The sequence below is a fragment of the Panthera uncia genome, unplaced genomic scaffold (assembly GCF_023721935.1).
Source record: "Panthera uncia isolate 11264 unplaced genomic scaffold, Puncia_PCG_1.0 HiC_scaffold_731, whole genome shotgun sequence".
Classification (NCBI taxonomy): domain Eukaryota; kingdom Metazoa; phylum Chordata; class Mammalia; order Carnivora; family Felidae; genus Panthera; species Panthera uncia.
Window position 1 is genome coordinate 12047 of NW_026059904.1, and position 17564 is coordinate 29610.

The 17564-nt window shown below is 42.7% G+C and overlaps 1 protein-coding gene across 1 annotated transcript in view; it reads right to left on the minus strand.

The window, feature by feature from the left end:
• LOC125918389 (ATP-binding cassette sub-family A member 13-like) overlaps window positions 1-16285 on the minus strand; it is a gene marked incomplete at its 5' end in the record, with an annotated part of 26519 nt that extends 10234 nt beyond the window's left edge. Inside the window, 2 exons of the mRNA XM_049624390.1 lie at window positions 1666-1780; window positions 16146-16285. Coding sequence (XP_049480347.1) covers window positions 1666-1780; window positions 16146-16285 — 255 coding nt within the window. The remainder of the gene's footprint in view (window positions 1-1665; window positions 1781-16145) is intronic.
• Window positions 16286-17564: the final 1279 nt, after the last annotated feature.

Consider the following 17564-nt stretch of genomic DNA (forward strand, 5'->3'; position numbering starts at 1 on the left):
TAAATACAAATATATGTATATGTATTTACATGTATTTATATGTATTTATTATAATATATATTACATATAATGTATAATAATAAATACATATAAATATAATATATAATATAAATATATAATGAATATATATACACAAATATATATTTATATATTTGTTATAAATCTATATATTTATTTTTATATGATTATACGGCTGGAACAGGACATGGTCCAGGGTTTCTATTTCCAGGCCCAGTACTCTTCATACCGATCACGATTAATGTCCATCCTTATTTTTATTTCTTCACTCATTCATTAGGTCAACATCCAGTTACCTAGCATCTATCATGACAGATACTATGCCAGCTGCTCTGGGTCTACAGCTATAAAATGAAACATGCCCTCAGAGCATAGACAGACGAGGTTTACTGCTGTCTTTCTAGGGCATCTAAATATTTGAGACTTTCAGGAGAGTAAGGTATTGTAAATCCAAACTGAACAAGGGACTGACTCTCTAGGGGGTGTGTCCCGTGCTCTTCCTCCTTGGTCCACTAACCCCCGAGCTTTAAAAGTTTCTTGGGAGTGACAGTTCCTAGGTCCAGAGAGATGTTGAAGAACAGCTCTTGAATTTTGCTGTGCACCTGGAGAATTTCTTAAATCTACAGAAAACTGGTTCCTACACACAGTCAATGTCTAGCGCTTCTGGGAATTTGTATTTTTAGCAAACTTCATAGAATAGGTTCCACTCCTGAGTCTGAAAGCTATGCTCTAATGCAAAGCTTCTGTCCCATCTCTTCCCAGCACACCCATGAACAATAAAGTGTGCTTTAAACTGTACATAATATCCAGGGCACCCGGCAGACTCAGTCAGTAGAGTAGGCGACTCTTGATCTCGGGGTTGTGAGTTCAAGTCCTACACTGAGTTCAGAGCTTACTTACAAATAATAAATAAATAGGGGCGCCTGGGTGACTTAGTTAAGCGTCTGACTTCGGCTCAGGTCTTGATCTCATAGTTTGTGAGTTCAAGCCTCACGTCGGGCTCTGTGCTGACAGCCCGGAGCCTGGAGCCTGCTTCCGATTCTGTGTCTCCCTCTCTCTCTGCCCTTTCCCCACTCATGCTCTGTCTTTCTCTCTCTCTCTCAAAAATAAACATTAAAAAGAATTTTTAAGTAATAATAAATAAATAAAATGAGACTCATGTTTTTAAAAATTAAAGAAATAAACTATATAAAATATCCATAATCATACATAAAAATTTCTACCACAATGCATATGTCAAAGTAGCAGGATAGCATATAATCTGGTAGATTTAGTTCCAAAGATCACTTCTCTCCTCAAAAGTCTCCAAAACTTACCAGAATCTTAAATCACTGATGCCATGACTCAAGCAGGCAATTAGATGAGACTATTTGCCAAAGATTGCACTTTTTGGGGTATCTATTATAACTCATGCTTTTCAGAGAAAATTTTACTATTTTCATCTGTTTTTCTTTTCAAAATCCGTGGAAACATGAGGCATATACACTCTATGGAGCAAATGTTTATTGAACACCTAATATGAAACACTGTTCAGTAGCCAAATAAGGAGCTCACATTCTAAAGCAAAAGCATTTCCTACAACTAGATTCTGCTTGTCTTCAAGTAATAGTTACATAGAAACCTGGAAATTGGGTTCTGAAAACTTACCTGGCTACGGAAGCAGCTGGAGACTTGAGTAAGTTACTCAAAAAGTCAAAATAATTATCAGTGATGATTTCCCAGTCCATGTTTTCTTCGTAACAAGGAGATTCCTCAGAGAAAGCTAAATAGAAAGGCATTTCATATATCGATCTCAAGTTGGAAACAACAGTCAAATCTGCCAAAGCAAAAAACACTATAGTGGTTCAGTTAATGTGTTTGAAAATATAACAAAGAAGGGTTAGAAATCCTTGTGATCTGGCTCCCACTTCTGGCCAACACCAACTATCCCTGGCTGTCAAGCAATGGAGACAGTGATCCACAGAAGACAGAAAATAAACAAGGTGAGACCCATGATTATCCTGTCTATTGCCTTAAGGAGAGCATCCAGGCCATGACACAGGAGGTGGAACTGAGCAGGAACTGTCAGGCACCCTGAGCAGAGGGGATGAAGGTTAGAGTCCGGAAGACAGCACAGATACACAGAACAGACTCCCAGGAAAGACAGAGCCATATAGATGGAGCCCCCGCTGTCTGCCTCCTTCAACTATCCAGCTGAGGACAAACCAGTGCATGCAGGTGACAAAGCACCCGGAGACCAGGGAAAGATCCACCCAAAAGGATTCCGGAAAAGTATCCGGGGATCACATGGGCCAGGAACAAATTCTCTTTCCATCAGCCGGACCGGAACAATCCACAATCTCACGAGACAATGAGTACAAGATGCACGATGAGTCTCGCCTCAGTCCTGGGGAATATTTGCAACCACACCGAGTGTCGCTCCAGTCCTAACAAACCTTAAAAGCAAGATCCTAAAGGATCAAACTGTTTTCAAGAACACAGGAAAAACAGAATGGCAAGCAGGAAACAAGGCGAACCTCAAAATGTTTGGCATCCAATCAAAAATCACCGGGCATGCAAAGAAGCAGAAAAACATGACCCAGAGTTAGGAGAAAAAAATAATCAACCAAAACTGCCCCGAAAGAGGGTGGTACTGCCCAGAAGCAGACACATAGATCAATCAAACAGAATAGAGACCTCAGAGATAAACCCATGTTTCTATGGCCAATTAATCTATAACAAAGGACACAAGAGTACACAATAGTGAAAAGACAGTATCTTCCGTAAATGGGGTAGGGCACAGCAGACAGCTATATGCCAAAGAATGCACCTGTACCACTTTCTTACACTGCACACAAAAATAAATTCAAACTGCACCGAAGATCTAAATGTGAGACCTGAACCCATAAAACCCTTGACAGAAAACAGAGGCAGTAAACTCTTGGACATAGGTCTGAGCAGTATTTCTTTGGATCTGTCTCCTCAGGCAAGGGCAACAAAAGCAAAAATAAACTATTGGGACTACATCAAACTAACAAGCTTTTGCACAGCAAAGGAAATCACTAACAAAACAAAGAGGCAACCTACTGAATGGGAGACGATATTTGCAAATGATATTCGCAATAGGGAGCTAATATCCAAAATATATACAGAACTCATACGACTCAACAACAATAAAAAATCTGACTTGAAAATGGGCAGAGGATTTTTCTGAGTGGATATTTCTGAGTGGATATCTGAGTGGCTATTTCAGCTGAGTGATTTTGGCTCAGGTCATGATCTCACAGTTTGTGACTTCAAGCCTTGTATCGGGCTCTCTGCTGTCAGCACGGAGCCCGCTTCACATACTCTGTCTCCCTCTCTCTCTGCCTCTCCCTTGATGTCGCTGTCAAAATTAAGCAAACATTTAAAAAAAAAGGCAAAACTTTTCAGAATGGATAAAACCAGACCCAACTGTATGTTGCATATGAAAATGCACTTGAAATGAAAGACATAAATAAAAAAGGACAGAAAAGACATACCACCCTAACACAAAGCAAAAGAAAGCATTAAAGTAGACTTCAGATGATAATATCACTGTAATTTTATATTGCTAAGGCATCGAGGAATCAAGACAGAGTAGTTCTAAATGTTCATGGGCATTATAACAGAGCCTCAAAGCACATGAAACATCTTAGCCAAAAGGCCGAAAAGCGATACAAAGCACATGAAACAGAAACCAATATAAAGTACGAGGAGAAATCAACAAACCCACAGTGATCGTCAGAGATCCCAACACGCCCTCCGATAACTGATACGACAGGAAGACAAAAAAACATCAGCAAGGACACGGATCTGTAGAACACCATGAACCAACATGATCCAATTGACATTTAGCTAAGACACCCCAGCCAACAACGTGATACATATTCTCAAGTACATACAGAACATTTGCCATGCCGGACCATATTCTAGACCAAACAACAGAGCTCAGTAAGACTTAAAAGGATTCTAGTCATATAAAGAATGTTCACTGACCAATTAAATTAGAAATCAATTAACAGACATGTATCTGGAAGATCCCAACTCTTTGGAAACTAAATAACACACTTTGAAATAACTCATGGATCCAAAAAGCAATCAAAAGGTAAATGAAAAAGTATTTTAAAACTGAATAAATATCAGAGAACCAAATGGCAGTATTTGTTGGATATGACTAAAAAAGTACCCAAGGAGAAATTTATACATTAAACACCTACACTGGAAAAGTATAAAGGTCTCAAATCAATGACCTCCACTTCTGTGGTAAGAAACTAGAAAGTCAGTGGAACTCGGGGTGCCTGGGTGGCTCAGTCAGTTAAGCATCTGACTCTTGATTTCAGTTTGATTTTCATGGGATTGAGCCCCATGTCAGGCTCTGTGCTGACAGCAAGGAACCTGCTTGGGATTCTCTCTCTCTCTCTCTGCCTCTCCCCTGCGCACTCTCTCTCTCTCAAAATAAATAAATAAATATTAAAAAAATAAGTTAGTTAAACCTAAAGTAAGTAGAATAAAGAAAAGAGTAAAGATCAAAGTGAAAACTAAGGAAATAGAATAAAGGAAAATATTGCAGAAAAATTAACAAAACCAAAGGCTATTTGTTTGAGATCAATAGTATTGATGACCCTCTAAAGCAAAGTGAACAAGAAAAAAAGAAAGGCACAAATTACCGAGAACAAGTATGAGAGGTGATATTACTACAGATTCTATAATATTAAGAGAATAATAAGGGGGGCACCTGCTGGCTCTGTCAGAAAAACGTGCAACTCTTGACCTCAAGGTCGGGAGTTTGAGCCCCATGTTGGGTGTAGCGATTACTTAAAAATAAAATCTTTTAAAAAAATATCTTTTAAAAGAGAATAATAATGGAATAGCAGGAAAAAAACACTATGACACTAAAGTGGACAATTTACATGGCAGAGACAAGTTCATTGGATGACACATCTTCCAGAGCTTACTCAGGAAGAAACTGATAACCTGAATAGTCCTATTAAGGAAATTGAATGTATAGTTTAAAAACCTTCCCACGAAAAAAACTAAAGGCCGGGATGGCTTCACTACTAAATTCTACCAAATGTTAAAGGGAGAAATAATACCAATTCTACACAGATTCCTCCAGGAAATTGGAAAGGAGAGGAAACTTCTCAACTTATTCTATGAGGCCAGGATTTCCTTGATACCAAAATAAGACAAAGACATCAAAGGAAAAGAAAACTACGGTCCAGCATCCCTCATGGAACAAATGCAAAATGTTAGACAAAATTTTAGCAAGTTGAATCCAACAACATATGAAAAGGTAAAATATCTTATCAAGAGGGGCTTACTTATCCTAGTTATGCATCTCAATGTAGCATCTCAAAAGCTTCAAAAATGCTAAATACATAGGGATAACCTGAGAAAAGATTTGAAGAGTACCACAACGAAATTACTAACAGAAAACAGGGGCGCCTAGGTGGCTCAGTCAGTTAAGTGACTGACTTTGGCTCAAGTCATGATCTCGTGGCTCATGAGTTCAAACCCTACATCAAGCTCTGTGCTGACAGCTCAGAGCCTGGCATCTGCTTTAGATTCTGTGTCTCCCTCTCTCTCTGCCCCTCTCCTGCTCATGCTCTTCCTCTCTCTCTTTCAAAAATAAATAAACATTAAGAAATTTTAAAAGAAGAAAATAAATAAGACATAAACAAATGAAGAGATACACAGTGCTCATGAATCAGAAGACTACGTGTAGTTAAGAAGTCATTCCCCCTAAATTTATCCAGAAAGTCAACTCAATCCTGGTTTAAATTCCAACAGAATTTTGAGAAACCGAGAGGCAGATTCTAAAATTCAGATGACCTAGAATAGCTAAAACAATTTTTTCAAAGATTTTATTTTTTTAATTGTTTATTTATTTATTTTGAGAGAGAGAGTGTGTGAGCAGGGGAAGGGGCGGAGAGAGAGGAGAGACAGAATCCCAAAGAGGTTCTGTGCTGTCAATGCAGAGCCCTACTCAGGGCTCGATCTCATCAACTGCGAGAGATAATGACCTGAGCCAAAATCCAGAGTTGGAGCTTAACCGGCTGAGACACCCAGGCACCCCAAGATTTGTTTCAAGTAATCTGTACACCCAACATAGGGCTCGAACTTACAATGCCAAGATCAAGAGTCGCATGCTCCACTAACTGAGTCAACCAGGCCCTGCTAAAACAATTTTTTTTTATTTTACTTCATTTTATTTTAATGTTTATTTATTTTACTGAGAGAGAGAGAGAGACCGAGTGTGAGCGGGGGAGAGGCAGAGAGAGGAAGACACAGAATCCAAAGCAGGTTCCAGGCTCCAAGCTGTCAGCACAGAGCCCGATGCGGGGGCTCGAACGCACAAACCGCAAGATCATGACCTGAGCCGAAGTCAGACACTTAACCGACTGAGCCACCCAGGTGCCCCTAAAACAATTTTTTACATTTTTTTTAACGTTTATTTATTTTTGAGACAGAGAGAGACAGAGCATGAACGGGGGGAGGGTCAGAGAGAGAGAGGGAGACACAGAATCTGAAACAGGCTCCAGGCTCTGAGCTGTCAGCACAGAGCCCGACGCGGGGCTCGAACTCATGGACCGCGAGATCATGATCGGAGCCAAAGTCGGACGCTTAACCGACTGAGCCACCCAGGCGCCCCGAAAACAATTTTTTAAAAGAACAAAGTAGGAAGGCTAACACTGATGCTAAGACTTACACTAAAACTGTAAGAATCAGGGGCACCTGGCTTATTGTTATTATATTACACTCAACTGAGTGTAGAGATTAGAGATTAGTTCATGTCTAAGTAGAAATTAGAGATTATTTAAATAAATGGATAACTGACATATAGAAATAAGAGTATTTACATCAATAAAACTCAAAAATTAAAACTTCACTAATCGAGGTCATGTGATATTGGCATAGAGACCAACAAACACACCCCTGGAACAGAAGAGGCAGAAAAGATCCATTCATGTGAGTATTTACTTAACAAAGGGACAGAGATAATTCAGTGGAGAAAATCTTCACAACAAATCTTTCCGAAGCAATTGGATCTCCATATGCAAAAAAATAATACTCAGTGTACACCAACATAGTATACAAAAATTATCTCAGAATTCATCGTAGACCTAATTTAAAACTTATAGTTGCTGGGGCGACTGGGTGGCTCAGTCAGTGGAGCATTCGACTTGATTTTGGCTCAGCTCATGATCCCACGGTCATGGGATCGAGCCCGAGTTGGGCTCTGCACTGGGTGTGGAACCTGCTTAAGATTCTCTCTCTCGGGGCACCTGGTTGGCTGAGTCGGTTAAGCATCTGACTCTTGATTTCGGCTCAGGTCATGATCTTACAGTTCATGAGATCGAGCCCCGCATTGGGCTCTGCGCTGATGGCTCTGAGCCTGCTTGGGTCCTCTCTCTCCCCCTCTCTCTGTGCCACCCCTGCTCGTTCATGCGCTCTCTCTGTCTCAAAATAAACAAATCAGGGGCCCCTGGGTGGCTCAGTCGGCTAAGCGTCCAACTTCAGCTCAGGTCACGATCTCACAGTTCGTGGGTTCAAGCCCCGCGTCAGGCTCTGTGCTGACAGCTCAGAACCTGGAGCCTGTTTTGGATTCTGTGTCTCCCTCTCTCTCTGACCCTCCCCCGATCATGCTCTATCTCTCTCTGTCTCAAAAATAAATAAACATTAAAAAAAAATTTTTTTTAAATAATAAATAGGGGCGCCTGGGTGGCGCAGTCAGTTAAGCGTCCGACTTCAGCTCAGGTCACGATCTCTCAGTCCGTGAGTTGGAGCCCCGCGTCGGGCTCTGGGCTGATGGCTCAGAGCCTGGAGCCTGCTTCCGATTCTGTGTCTCCTTCTCTCTCTGCCCCTCCCCCCTTCATGCTCTGTCTCTCTCTGTCTCAAAAATAAATAAACGTTAAAAAAATTTTTTTTAAATAATAAATAAAAAAAATAAACAAATCAACATTAAAAAAAGAAAAATCCTAATTTGAGGCAAGTAATTTAACCTTTCTGGCATCTATTTCACAAGCGAAATCACACGGGGAAAAGGAAGGTAGTAACAATCGTGAAAATCAGCACAGGTGTGTGTGATTCATAACAGATTTTCGAAAGAGTAATGCTACCAAAAAACCAAGCCACGTCGAACAAGTTTTCTAAACAAAAGAAGAAAACATAATCCACGAGAGTCCACTCCCTGGCTGCTGTCTGTGACTCATTATAATGCTGGCACTCATTTCTGTGCGGAAGGAAAGGAATGGAATGCCTCACGCAATGGCCTACAACTCCCGTGCTAGCCATTTACACACATTATCTGATTTCGTCCTCATAAGAACCCGATAAAGCAGGCCAGATAATCCCTGTTTTCCCAAAGAGAAAACTGGTTACAATGGAAGCCCAAGTGACCTGCTCACTAAACTCTGCACCAGAAGCAATGTTTGCTACCGAGCTCATCGGCCTCCAAGAGCCATCCGTCCAAGTCCGGGGCACCTGGGTGGCTCAGTCAGTTAAGCAGCTGACTTCAGCTCAGGCCACAATCTCACAGTTTGTGGGTTCGAGCCCCGTGTTGGGCTCCGCGCTGACAGCTCGGAGCCTGGAGCTTGCTTTGGATTCTGTGTCTCCCTCTCTCTACCCCTTCCCCACTCATGGTCTGTCTCTCCCTGTCTCTCAAAGATGAATAAACTTAAAAAAAAAATTTTTTTTAAAGAATTTGACCCCTTTTCCCTCATAGTTTTCTACCCGCCAAATTCTCCACACTCTCTAAGTGCAAACAACTCACGTCCTGCCCGTTACTTGTCATTACCTGCTCTGTGCCCCAGCACCCTGAGCTGACACCCATGTCTAGACTGTCCATCTCCCCGCTAACCAGAACTCTCTTGAGACTTTCCATCTAGCCCTGGGATCTCTGGTTAACAGTGATCCGCATCCTTGTAGCCGTTGAGCTTTACAACAGCCTAGCTCAGCAGACATCGAGCCTTTTCTGGACCACCTCCAGGGTACCTGTCCAAGGTTTTCCCTGACGACATGGAAGGTTGGACACGTGCATTCATCTCTATTCGTTCCCAAAGCATCCCTGAAATGGCAGCAGAGAACACAGTGAGTAATCCCGTGGATAGGAAGAGGAGAAAGAGAGCAACAGCCGATAGGAGCGATCAGCACCAAGAAGCAGGAAAGGAAGTGGACAAGAGGCCTCAGCATTGGCGGAGAAGCAGGGGCTTCAGCTCCCGCCTGCAGAGGGAGAGGACGAAGAGAGGGGAGCGGACCTTCTTTGCGGAAAGTCCACAAGTCCCCTGCGCTGGAGGGACAAGCGTCTGCACATGACTTTGACAGGGGGCGCAGGGCTAGGGGGACTGAGAATAGATTGGACGACACTGTGAACAAAGAGGAATGCTGACCCACATCCCCTCCATCACCCCCGCCAGGCCGCTTGTCTAGAACAAGACAGCAAACCAAGAAAGAGAAAACATGAGACGCAGGTAGCAGGGTTCCAACACAGAAAAGCAAAGGGATAAAGGCAAAGGAATTCCCAGGAAGGGATGCCCAGTCCTTGAGGACCACCAAACTACAAAAACCAAACGCAAAGACCAAAGAGGGTGAAGCCAAAAGGACCAAAAAAGAGGACATGTATGGACCAGCTCATATTTTTGACCATATTGCTATTATTTGACAGGTTTCGAAAACTTGGGCTAAATGCCCAAGAGGTAAAACCTCACAGATGGAAAGGACGAGACAATCATCAACTCAGGAAAGACAAAATGGCGTACAAGAAAGTGTACGTATTCACGATTTGCCACACGGTTGAGACACGAGCACAATTCACGTGGAACTAGCTCCCTAAACCCTTCATGTTGAATTAGCCAGAATGTGATAAAACCACATTGGTAAGATGGGGAAATAAACCCATATGGAAAAGAGGGACACATAGAAGGAGTAGCCAGCCCCCATCTGGCTCAGTCGGTAGAATATGCAACTCTTGATCTCGAGGTTGTGAGTTCGAGCCCCACGTTGGGCATAGAGATTATTTAAAAAATGAAGTCTTTAAAAAAAGAAAAAAGAAGGAGTAGTCCTCACCTTCCGTGTGGGAAGTCAACAAACAGTAGCTCACTATTTAAAAAATCAAGCATTTATAGGTCAGGCACGGTATTTAGAAAGACACAGATCAAAACGCCGAGCTGAATGAGGTTGCCTCACTGGAATGCGAGAGGGTTGAAAAGAGGACCTCTGTCTTCATTGTGTCCCATATTTGACCTTTTGACCTTATTCTAAGTATTAATTTGATACAACTAAAAATTAAATTAGAAAAAAAAATCTCCTCCTCCTCGAAAGGCGCCCTGAACTCGCCCCTGAATCGATTGCTTCTGCCTTGTGGAAGCACTTTCCCCTACGGCGCCTGATGCAAAAGAGCGCACTCCCGGCACACCAGGGAACACACACTTTAATGTTTATTCTTCAGTGTGCTTCACATGCAACACACTTCACACACTCTGCTAAGAAGTCACTTGCTAAGTCCTCATATGATTGTGCCCACTTATGGGTGACGAAGCTGAAATTCCCAACCTAATGGCCAGTCGGTGGCAGAGCCAAGACATGAAACTAACCAGGTTGCCTCCAACATCCAAGTCCTTTACCAGCTCACTCTTCACCCCCCAAGAGCTTGCCAGGACTCAACCGCAAGCCACAGGCGGAAGCCTTGCTCTGTCACCCACGGGTTGGGGACACGCACACCAGCCTTGAACAAGAACAGGAATGGGCAGTTCTGCAGATGGGAGGGCCAGACTGTATTAGCCCAACCTTTCCACTAGAAACATCTAGAAAAGATAGATCATGTATTTTAAAGATTTTTAAAGTCGTTGAAGGCATCAGACAACTTTCAAGGCCATGAGTATTTGTGGGGCCCGGATCCAAAAGGCAGCTGAAATGAAGCCCCCTAAAGCCACTTCTCCATCGAAGGCCACGGCTCCTTCCAAAAACAAAGGCAAGGGCTAAGGGGCTGAGAAGTGAACGGGACTTTCCAAAGTCTCACAAAACAAGGAGAGAAATTGGAATTCAGGGCCAGGAAGGAAACAATGTCTTTGGTCAACACCACAGCGTCATGTTGGGAACTCAAAGGGCTACATTCTAGCAGTAAGAACAGATGACAAACAGGTGAGATCTCACAGACACTGACACCAGGTTTCAAAAAAAATGAGGCAACTTCCAGCTGAATTAAGGTGAAATGCCCCCCACTCTAACTGCCTGTTGAAATAAACAACCAAACAAACAAAAAGCCTATCTGAAGGATGGAAAACATCCAGAGTATCAAATTATCTCCATAACTTTTAATACATAATGTCTGGAATAGAGTCAGAACCAAGCACATAGGGGCACCTGGGGGGCTCAGTGGACTTCAGCCCAGGTCATGATCTCACAGTTCTTGAGTTTGAGCCCCACATTGGGCTTTCTGCTGTCAGCACAGAGACTGCTTTGGATCCTCTGTCCGCCCCCCTCTCTGCCCCTTGCTCACTCACTCTCTTTCTCTCAAAAATAAACATTGAAAAATAAGTACATAAAAAACATAAGAAGTGATACAAAGAAGAAATTCATACAATAGAAATAGATACTCAAGAGATCCAATTATTGGAGTTATCAGGCATGTTTTTAAATAAAACTTATAAAAATATCAAATTGAAACTCTAGAACTTATTGCAATAACTGAAATTGAGAAGTCAATGACTAAGCTTAATGGTAGATGAAATGCATTCTTAAGAAAGGATCAGTGAACTAAAAAATAAGTCAGAGAGAACTATCCAGACTATACCATAAAGGAAAAAAAGGACAGAAAAAAAGACACAGAAAAAAAAGTAGAGAGAGAGAGATCCCTTTTGCCATTTCTTCTTCTTCTTTTTTTTTTTTTTTACTTTTTTTTAATGTTAATTTATTTCAGGGAAGCAAGCTCCAGGCTCCAAGCTGTCAGCACAGAGCCTGACGTGGCCACTTCTATTCAACATAGTACTGGAAGTCCTAGCCATAGCAATTAGGCAAGAAAAAGAAATAGAAAATATTCAAATAGGAAAGGAAGAAGTAAAATTATCCTTGTTCGCAGATGACATTATCTTATACATAGAAAATTCTAAATATTCCACCCATCCACCCAAAAAACATGTAGAAATAATAAACAAACTCAGCAAAGCTGTAGGATTCATAATCAACATGCAAATATCAGTTGCATTTTTAAACACTAACAATGAATAATATGGAAAGGAAATTAAAAGTCCCTTTGCTGGCTCAGTCAGTAGAGAATGAGACTCTTGATTGTGGGGTTATGAGTTCGAGCCCAACATTAGGTATAGGGATTACTTAAAAATAAAGCCTTTAGGGGCACCTGAGTGGCTCAATCAGTTAAGCACCCGACTCTTGACTTCCGCTCAAGTCATAATCTCATGGTTTGTGAGATCTAGCCCCACATCGGGCTCTGCACTGACAGCATGGAGCCAGCTTGGGATTCTCTCTCTCTCACTCTCTCTCTCTCTCTCTCTCTCTGTCCCTGCCCCATGCATTCTCTCTCTCTCTCTGTCAAAATAAATAAATAAACTTTAAATAAAATTAAAAATAAATAAGTAAACAAAGTATTTTTAAAAAATGAAAGGAAATTAAGAAAACAGGTCCATTAACAATAACATCAAAAATAATAAAATACTTAGGAGTAAATTAACCCCAGTGACATCCCAGCTGAGAATTCAGACTACAGCAAATACTAACATTAATACCAATACAAATGATGTATATTTTTTCAAATGTATTTATGTATTTGAGAGAGAGAGTGGGGAGAGAGGCAGAGAGAGAGAGAGAGAGAGAATCTTCTTTTTACATTTTTTTTATTTATTTTTGAGAGAGAGAGACAAAGTTCGAGCAGAAGAGGGGCAGAGAGGGAGGGAGACACAGAATCTGAAGCAGGCTCCAGGCTCTGAGCTGTCAGCACAGAGCCCGATTTGGGGCTCAAACTCGTGAACCATGAGATCATGACCTGAGCTGAAGTCGGACACTTAACCAACTGAGCCACCCAGGCACCCCAGAGTGAGAGAGAATCTTAAGCAGCCTCCAAGTTCAGCACAGAGCCCGATGTGGGGCTTGATCCCACGACCCTGGTATCATGACCCTGGGATCATGATCAAGAGTCAGATGCTCAACCAACTGAGCCACCCAGACGCCCCCATAATGTACATATATTTTTTTCAATGATGTATATTTTTTAAGGCAAAGACAATGCTAGAGAAAAAAAGGAAGTATCATTCCCTAATGTTAAAAGAGCCCATCTGATAAGAATATATGTCAGTTCCAAACTTTTTGTACCTAATGATGTAACTTAAATGACATAAAGCAAAAGTAACAATGCTAAAAGGAAAAGAGACAAATTTACCACCTCTGTGGGAAATTTTACCTCCTCTTTATCAGCAACTGATAAAACAGGCAGATAATAGGTAAGCCACAGAAGATTAACAAACTTGACCTAATTAATACCTATAACTACTACACCCAACAACGACAGAATTGACGTTCTTTCGAAAAGCACATACATTTAGCAAAATCACCTGAGCCAAAAAGCGTATCTCAACAAATTCCCAAGACTAAAACATTGAGTATGTTCTTTCATTAAATTAGGCTAGAAATTCAGAGGGTTTTTTTTGAAGTAACTCGAAATGTCCCCAAACGGGACATGTTAGTGGAAATTAAGCAAAACACTGAAATCATAATAAATTTCGAACTGATTGATAATAAAACTATGACATATTAGCTGTGTGGAATATATTAGAGCTTTGCACGGAAGAAACTTTATAGCCTTAAAAGCAGTTATTAGAAAAGAAGAAAACCTGAAAATCAAGAAGCTAGCAAAAGAACATCAAACTAAATTTGGTAGAAAGAAGGAAATAATAAAGATAAAGCAGGACATTCACGACATAGGAAATGAATCAGGAAAATCCATGAAACAGGAACAGAGAATCCACAAAACTCCGTTGTTTGAGAAGCTGTGTTTCTGTAATGGAACACGCCTTCAGGCAGCATGACCCCCCACCATTGAGGATTGTCCAGACAGAAGTGAAGCCCCCAGGGCCAGAATAAGACTTCCTACAACTGTGTCCTGCCTTTGACACCTGGAGTTCTGTGATATAGGCCTGGAATGTAATCCTGAGCCTCAATATTCCCATCTGAAAATGAAGTCAAAATGGAACCCAACTCAACGGTTCACATGAGGGTTGGATGAAACAATTCATACGAAACACAACAGAGGTTGGTGATTCTCAACACTATTGAGACTTCCGGACCCAGGCTTCCCACTGATACTGAATATCACTCTTGTAGCCTGTGTTTCTGGAAATGATCCGGAGCAGGCGATAAAAAGGAGGGCAAAGTAACGGCGCGGACGTTACGGCACCGGATGAACATCCACCTGACCGAGGCGGCTCAGCCATCAGCCCAGCCAGGCCGCACCAAGTACAGAGCTCAGTGCGCCCTGCAGTACATCAGAGACCCGACGTGCGGCCAGTGGGTTTGATGCTGACACCCACAGAGAGGGGGTTCTCTGCCAGCCTCTAAAAGCAGCAGTTTGAGTATGGAGATTCCTCAAAAACTTAAAAAATAGACCTACCCTACGATCCAGCAATTGTGCTACTAGGTATTTACCCCAAAGATACAAAAATACAGAAATCAAGGGGCACATGCACCCCGATGTTTAGAACATCATTATTGGGGTGACTGGGTGGCTCAGCTGGTTAAGTGTCCAACTCTTGATTTCAGTTCAGGTCATGATCTCACGGTTCGTGGGAGGGGGCTGACAGCACAGAGCCTGCTTGGGATTCTCTCACACGCTCTCTCTCTGCGTCTCCAACATTTGTGTGCATGCGTGCTCTCTCTCTCTCTCTCTCTCAAAATAAATAAAATGAACTTAAATAGAAAAGATTCATAGCAGCACTATCAACAATAGCCAAATGATGGACTAAGCCCAAATGTCCGTGGACTGATGAATGGATAAAGATGTGGTTTACATATATTCAATGGAATATTACTCAGCCATCAAGAAGAATGAAATCCTGCCATTTGCAAGGACATGGATGGAGCTAGAGTTTAATGCTAAGCCAAATACATCATCGGAGAAAGACAATTACCATATGATTTAATGCATTATGTGGAACTTAAGAAACAAAACAACAAGCATGGGGAGAGAGAGAGAGACCAAGAAATAGACTCGTAACTGCAGAGAACAAACAGATGGTCACCAAAGGGGAGGAGGGCCGGGGGATGGGGGAAACAGGCGATGGGGATGGGGGAAGGCACACATGATGAGCACCGGGTGACGTATGCAGGTTGAATCACTACATTGCACACGTGAAATTAATGTTACACTGTATGTTAACCAAATGGAATTTAAATTAAAAAAAAAAAAAAAAAAAGCAGCCATCTAAGGAGGGAGGAAGGAAAGATTAGGTGGACATGGCCACAGGAAAGGAACAGGATACTCCCCTCCCCACCCCAAGTGGAAGCAGCAGGAGTCCCGAGGGGAGGCTGGAGCGCACACGACACACGGACGACCAGAGCAAGCCGGTCCCCAAAGAGAGCCAGACACGGACCGCCAGCTCCCCACCAGGAAGAGTCAGAAACACCAGCCCCACCCCGGTGGCATCTTCTCAGTCACTCTCAGGGACAAGAGAATGACTTCCTGGGGGTGATGCAGCCGCAAATTCATAAAATCCATATTCGAGGGGATTTTTGGTGTTGAGGACGGTGCAGGAAGAGGGGAGCTGGCTGGACAAGGGGTGCTCTCCCCTGTGTGCAGGGTGAGTGACAGGACCCCACGGGCGGTACATCTGCACTCCTCGGGGACCATCACACCTGGTCTGCACACACACATGTTCCTCAGCTGAACCGGGACAGTTCTGAGAGGAAAACCGGTCACCAGCGGAAACTTCTGGCATAACCAGTCACACCAGGACCCCTGGTCTCACCATATCGGACGGCAGAGGCTCAAATGTGGCCATCAGAATGGCAAATTGTACCTGGCCAGCCTCTGCGTTTAGGTCCCCTTTGTTAAATAGGGGTGTCACTTAGGAACATTGCTCAAGGGCGCTCCGACGGGCCTGCAGGGAGCACCACGGACTCACCAGATAAACCGTTCTGGACACTTTCTGGCGCATTCACGTAGCGGACCAGTTCACAGGTCTTCCTGATAAACCCCTCAAAGGCTTTCCAGTAGGATGTTTCTTCCAGGGACAACTGCACCTGCTCCAGACTATGAAACACCCTGCAACCAAAAAGAATCCAGAGAAGGCTGACATGTGATCACTGTTTTCCAGAAGACAGATCGTTATAAATTCATCCAAATGCAAATGTACACAAGTGCCCGGCAGTCCACTCATGTCAGAAATTAGAACCTTTGCAATAGTTTTTTTTTTAATGTTTATTTATTTTTGAGAGAGAGAGAGAGCAGGGAAGGGGCAGAGAGAGAAGGAGACACAGAATCCAAAGCAGGCTCCAAGCTCTGAGCTGTCAGCCCAGAGCCCCATGTGGGGCTAGAACCCACAAACCACGAGACCATGACCTGAGCCGAAGTCGGACGCTCAACCGACTGTGCGACCTAGGCGCCCCAATGTTTTTTTTTTTTTTTTGCAATAGTTTTCTTGATAGGTATTTTATTGTTTATGAATTGCCCCACCCTGATTTGAAAAACGAGGGAAGGGGCACATGGCTGGCTCAGTCAGTTAAGTGTCTGACTCTACATCTTGACTCAGGTCATGATCTCACGGTTCGTAAGATCAAGACCACTTTACACTCTGCAGGATCAAGACCCTGCTTGGGACTCTCTCCCTCTCTCTCTGCCCCTCCCCTGCTTGCACTCTTTCTCTCTCTTAAAATACATAAAAAAACTTAAAAAAAAAAAAAAGGGAAAATCTTTCACAATAATACAGGAAATGTAAGACACAGCAAATCAAAAGAAAAACAAAAAGACATATGACATCCTCTGAGAGGCTAAGAATCTCATGGAAGATTAAGCCAATGGCAAAACATTAAAAGGACTGTTTGATATTTTGTATTTTTAAATGCTTTCCAAAAGTACCAAAGAGGTTAGTACTTCTTTAGATAAAAACAAAAAATTAGGGGCGTCTGGATGGCTCAGTCAGTTAAGTGTCTGACTTCAGCTCAGGTCATGATCTCAGGTGCTTGGGTTTGAGCCCCGTGTCGGGCCCTGTGCTGACAGCTCAGAGCCTGGAACCTGCTTCGGATTCTGTGTCTCCCTCTCTCTCTCTGCCCTTCCCCTGCTCACACTCTGCATCTCTCACTTTGAAAAATTAATAAATGTTTAAAAAAAATTAAAAGGGGTGCCTGGGTGGCTCAGTCGGTTCAGCACCTAACTAAGCTCAGGTCGTGATCTCACGGTCCGTGAGTTCGAGCCCCGTGTCGGGCTCTGTGCTGACTGCTCGGAGCCTGGTCAGCACAGGCTTCGGATTCTGTGTCTCCCTCTCTCTCTGCCCCTCCCCCACTCAAGCTCGGTCTCTTTCTCTCTCAAGAATAAATAATAAACA